The sequence below is a fragment of the Protopterus annectens genome, chromosome 2.part2, assembly GCF_019279795.1.
Source record: "Protopterus annectens isolate FY-2018-M chromosome 2.part2, PAN1.0, whole genome shotgun sequence".
Taxonomy (NCBI): domain Eukaryota; kingdom Metazoa; phylum Chordata; order Ceratodontiformes; family Protopteridae; genus Protopterus; species Protopterus annectens.
In genome coordinates, this window is record NC_056730.1 from 665,272,337 (window position 1) to 665,278,336 (window position 6,000).

The 6,000-nt window shown below is 41.0% G+C and overlaps 1 protein-coding gene across 1 annotated transcript in view; it reads left to right on the top strand.

The window, feature by feature from the left end:
- ATRN (attractin) overlaps positions 1–6,000 on the top strand; it is a 2,639,854-nt gene that overhangs the window by 220,844 nt on the left and 2,413,010 nt on the right. Inside the window, exon 2 of the mRNA XM_044064458.1 lies at positions 2,035–2,118. Coding sequence (XP_043920393.1) covers positions 2,035–2,118 — 84 coding nt within the window. The remainder of the gene's footprint in view (positions 1–2,034; positions 2,119–6,000) is intronic.

The window sequence follows — 6,000 nt, forward strand, 5'->3', positions numbered from 1 at the left end:
ATGTTGCATAAACTCTATGTTCATAGACAACTTAGATTTTATTTGGACAGAACAAAAGACATTAGGAAATCAGATCAGCTCTTTGTGTCCTTTTCTGAGACCAGAAAAGGTAAACCAGTTGCTAAAACAACCCTAAGTGGCTGTCTGATTGTATCACCTATACATATGCTTGTCATAATATGCCCTTGTCTAGTAAGGTAAAGGCTCATTCAACCAGAGCAGTTTCTACCTAGTCAGCCTTTCAAGCCAAATTGCCTTCTGATAGCATCTGTGCAGCAGCCACCTGGTCTAAACCTCGCACTTTTATAACTCATTACAAAGTGGATAAGGCCTCCAGGGACAGGGCTTCATTTGGCTCTACGGTTCTGAAGAGTGTACTTCGTGAGCCACCCAAGGTCAGGGTGCTAGGGCTGCTACCCATCAGTGATGAATGAACGGTGAGATTGAACGACTTCACATAAAGAAGTTATGTACTCACCATAACGTTCCATGTGAGTTGTTCCATCTCGCTTTCATTCTCACGTCCCTCACTCCTTCCCCCTCATTGCAGACAGTTGACCTGGATGCTGTCTTCATCCTGGTTTTTCAATGTGTATTCATTCCTAGGCAGAATAATGTATTGTACTATTATATGGTACACAGCAAACAAGATCTGAGGTAATTCCAGCAGTGCATTATGGGATAAGGGGTGGGGTCTCGAGCTACTGGAGAACTTTGAGCTTGCTAGTCGGCCGTGTAGGAGCTGAGGATCGGCTCCGAACCCATCAGTGATGAATGAAGGCGAGATGGAACAACTCACATGGAACGTTATGGTGAGTACATAACTTCTTTTTGTTTCACACTACCATAAAATTACATTTGCAAAAAACGGGGTAGCAGCCACACCCATGGCTACCCTGGTAAGCTGTTTGTGTTCTTTGAAGAATAATTCTGTAAATATAAGTCAACACACAATTCATACATTCCACCAACATATTAACCTTGTGATAATCATTAATTAGACCCTCTGCAAAGTGTTTCCTGGAACCGTTCAATACCCTTCTTGTGTGGAATAACCAAAAACAGATCTTTAATATCAACTACCACTAAAAAATATTTTTCTGTGAATACCAGCTTTGCCAAAAACTCTCTCAATAAGTGCCAGGAATCCCTAAGAACATGAGGTTTGTCCACAAAAAAGTTTAACTTTCAATCCACTAACTTTGCCAAAGGCACAGTAATAGAACCTCCCGCAACTAGAATTAGACGCAATGGTGGGTCAGAAATAGATTTGTTGATCTTGGGGATCCCAGTAATGGAGGAAATAGAGATTTCAACTTTCAAGAAATCAGCAGTGCTGTCATCTAAACAATGGTCAAATAAGGTTGTGCGCATACAATTTTGAACCTATGACATGCACAGTTACCTTTAGTTAAAGAAACACAAGTGAAAAAAGCACAATCATTTTAGATATTGTAACATCTTCTGAATTTACAAGCGAGTATCCATAATCCCCCTCCCAATCAGGTTTAATCACCCTACTCACCTTATTGCCCCTTAATTATCATAGTACTCCTCGCTCTTCATTAGGTTAAAAACATATTTTAGGCTGATTACTCTGTAACTGTCTCAATTCACTCTCTCAAATACGTTCATAAAGGGCAATAGAAGGGTTTAAGGGGGTGTTTTATACTTGACATCTTAAGACACCAAACAGGTACTTATTTTGTTGCACTATAAACAAGTTCTGCCTATTCGCAACTAGAGAAAAATATCTTTACATCAGTTGGGGATTACATTGACTGTGTGATGAGAGCTTAATGGGAACGTTCTTTTAAATTGTGTAAAAATAGATGACTGTTTGTTTACTGCACCCCTGTATGTGCAAATGGTAGAAACTTGTTCTTATACACAGATAAGCCTCTGTTGTTTAACTGAAGTTCTCAACTTTTGCTGTTGAGTTACATTGTTTTATATGATATCAGCTAGTGCCCTGTGCTTTTGTGCTGCCACTTTTTCATTAATATGAACTGTGTCTTTTCCTTTGCCTTGCAGATTAACTGGGAGTTCTGGATATTTAACGGATGGACCTGGGAATTACAAGTACAAAACTAAATGTACATGGCTAATAGAGGGACAGTGAGTACCACTGCTTTATCTTGTTTGTAACTTAGTTGCACCTCTGCAAGTGCTGTACAAATGTTTGTGTGTGCGTTTTCCACAGTACCATGTTTGCAAATTGCTGGTTCCATGCTAGAGATGGTTAATGCTTGACTGTAACTGAAATGACTGTGAAACCATTTAGTGATCTGAATGTTGGAGCAGTCAGCTGGGGGAGGGTGGGTGTGAGCAACGGTAGTGGCCCCTTGGGGAGGGAAGGGGAAGGCGATTTTCTGTGCTACATTTAATTAAGCTGGATATACCACAGGTGTCATGCACATTCAGTAAGTAGTATGGTGATGTGCTTTAGCTGGCAAGTTGGCAAATGTGCAGAAGTGCACCAGTACACAGGGCTGACATTGTGGACTGCTCATGTTGGGATTCCGTGGGGAAAACTAAGTATGTTAAGACCAACTAAAAGCCTTGATTGATTGTATATAGTTGCCTCCCGCAACTGTCTGTTGTCAGAAAGAGACAGATTCTCTCCTCAGGAAATAGATGGGTTGATGAGAGGGCTGATGGTCATTAGTGCGAGAGGATGGCTGCAAGTAAAGTATTTTGAAGTACAACATCTTAATACAATTCCGCAAATGTTTTCACATGCAAGTTTCACCTTGCTTTAAGAGATGCAGGTAGATTGTGATGTATCCTGTACTACTGACAGATACTGAAAGAATACAAAGGGAGTAGTAACTAAGCTGAAGTATACATTACACTGTAGTAGAGATCAGTTACAAGGAAAGGAATAACAGATTGCAAGTTTTAGCTTGCTTTAACAAAACTAAGTTATGCAAGGCCTGCACATGGCAGTTGTAATGTATGGATATTCAGGATGACTTTAATGAAACCGAGACAAGCTTTTTCAGCATGCATTTCAGCCCGTGCAAACATACAAGGTACAGAGCATAGAGGTGCATTTTCCCTAAAGCTACACTCCTGTATTTTACGTCTGTCGTATTCAAAAATAATGATTCACACTGTATTTTATGTGATAGGTTACTGTAAAAAGATATTTGCTAATATTTATTTTAGCTGTGCTGTTCACAACTGCACTTTACACATTGCATTGTAAGAATCATTATGCATTTGTCAGTTTCATTTTTTCCAAGGTGGAAACATTACTTTTCTCAGTTTCAGAATGTAGGGGCATGCAGTAGAAAGTGTAGTGAAATTGCTGTCACATGTTTGTATTTTTACAGTAGCCTTTATCATATAGTAAAGGTGAAGTTATTATCTTTGAAAAAGGAGCTATAATATAAAGGCATAGGTTTGGGAAATTAGCCCTCTAGCCTTTGTAACTTTGTATCTTATGGCCTGTACTCTGTATTGGTGCAGTCTGAAATATATGCTAATGAAGCTGTCTGCATGAATCTGGTCTTGCTGTCAGACTATTATTAATACCTTTGTTTCTCACATTTATTCCCACTCCTGGCTACTTTGCTGTGAAACTTTGTTACACTCCTGTTCTTAAAAAAAATGGTTGCTTTCAATCAGTTGTATTTTTGTGTAGTGTAGACTTTTTTGTCTTTCAGTGTCTCACAGAAATTGCATTTTCATATTGAAGTGAGGTAGTGGTAGGGTGGCTCCTCTTTCAGCTACAGCTCATTAATAGTTGAGTTGGTGATGCAGATTTTGTAAGGGAATATTTTCCAGAGTATATTCCAGAAAAGCTAGGTGAACACTTGCGTAGCTATCACTGTTAATGCTTTGGGGTTTCTTCAAGAGTTTTTTCACAGTTTGTACTACATTTTGACAGCTTAACTCTGAATATTTTGGGCTTGGCTTTGCATGTTTGAATATTAGCAGGCTGTTTAACAAAAAAAAAAAAAAAAAAAAACTAAAAAAAAAAAAACTCTCCAATGCCATGGAGTATACAATGTGGGCCATTATCTGAAATTAAATTGTCCACTATTCCTTGCTTTGAAAGAGCAGCTTTGACTGCATTAATCCTTTTGATGAGTATTTTGAGGTTTTTCACCAGAATACTGTCCATATCTGTTGTCCTTTTCATTAGCAAATTAGTTATGGATCCATTCCTTGGATCCGACTAGGCTGCATTCTTTAGACTTTGGATTCAACGTTTGAGGTCCTCCCTCTGCCCATAATGCCCTAGTCCATCCCCAGTACCCCAGTCTTATTTGGTGCCATCATGCTCAGATGTAGGTCCTTCCCTCAAGCATTTGTCAAGTTCAAAAATGCCTTTGGAGCATAGGAAGGCACTCCCTGTCGACTTCCTTGGAACCACCTCCAAAAATTGCAAAGATATCTGATCTGACACACACGGACCCAGAGCTATGGTCCTTAGATCCAAAGCTTTGAATCTGTTTGTTTCAGCAAGCCCTACAGCAAAGGTTTTGGATTCAAGCTATTGGAACCAAAACCCAGTACTTCACGTATCCAAGAGCTCGCTCCCCAGAATTCATTTTGGATCTCGTCTTCCTTGGACTTCATTCCTCTTCTTTCAAACTCCCAAAAAGCATTTTAGGCCCCAATCTACCACATTCTGCAGGTTGTCCAGAAGTCTTTCTTAAGCAGATGTGGATAATATGGTGTAAAAAATTCTCAGAGCTCAGATCCGGGTGGGGGGTGGGGGAGGGTCATCTCTGCTCTGTACCTATTGGATCCATGAGTCTTCAAGCCACTACTCACATGGTACGATCTCAGTCTCCAAGCTGTTCTTTGGTTTCAGAGCGCCAGGATCCGACAGCTTTGAGAGGTCTGGAGTTGGATCCTAAGAGAATCACTTTGACTCCAGCAGCATCCCTCACCAGTACTGCTCCTGTTTCTTTGGATCAGAACAGGTCCCGGAGATGAAGCTTCTGCATCTATTCCTTTGGATCAGAACAAGTCCCGGAGATGAAGCTTCTGCATCTGATCCATGGAGCCAGGATAAATAGTGGTTTGATCTATCACTGTCCCTCATAGCCTTGGTGCTGGACAGCTGTGGTCCATCCCCTTCCTCCAGGCATGGATCCGGTTGCAGTCATGATCTACCCATACTGGGAGTCTCTGTTCAGTGCAGGTGGCCACGGCTTCCCTGGGTCTGTCTGCTGTCGAGGTTGTGCAAAGAGCTTTCTCTTTCTAGAGATCCAGTCTCTCATCCCACAGATCCACTTCCTATTTCCTCTTTGATTGTGAGCTCTGACTCTGTTAGGCCTGTTTCACAGGGGCAGCCAATTCCAGGTAGCTTCCAGTCAGTCCCTGTAGTGGAACTCCCCATCTCTTCTGATATCTCCACTGAAGGAAAGATCCAGATTCCATTGAGTCTATTTGGAGATCAAAATAAACTTGGAGCTAAGGAGTCCCAATAGATGCTATGGTAACAGCAGCTACTAAAAAAAGAACTAGCAAAACTGAGTGCATCTGTTCACCCACCAAACATGGGGCACCGGACAGAATCAGAAGGCGGGTCTTTGGTCAAATTTCTCTGTAGTCTTGTAAAATGTGACCGGTAGTTGAGACCTCAGAGCAGAGGTTGTTGAGGTAAAGAACTGTCAAATTCTCTCTGAGTTCGTGTCTGCAGAGGATGTCAAAAGATGATCTTCTCTGCTGACAACTCCTGTCCATTTCCAACATGTCCATGAGGTTGATCTCTCATGTAGCTGAATGAGCTTCACTGGCTTCTGGTTCAGGCATTGCTGTAAGAAGACATGCCTGGATGTGACTATGCAACTTGTGAAACCTTTGAAGAAGTCTTTCATCAATGTTCCCTTTGATGGGACATCTTTATTTAGTCCTTCTGAGAAAGATATGCTTGCATATTGCAAACAAGAAGGAAAGATCCTCTCTGTCATGGGAATCGAGTTTTCTACCCATCAACGAATATTTTCTAGAAATCAGAGAGGTGGTGAGAAAATGTGA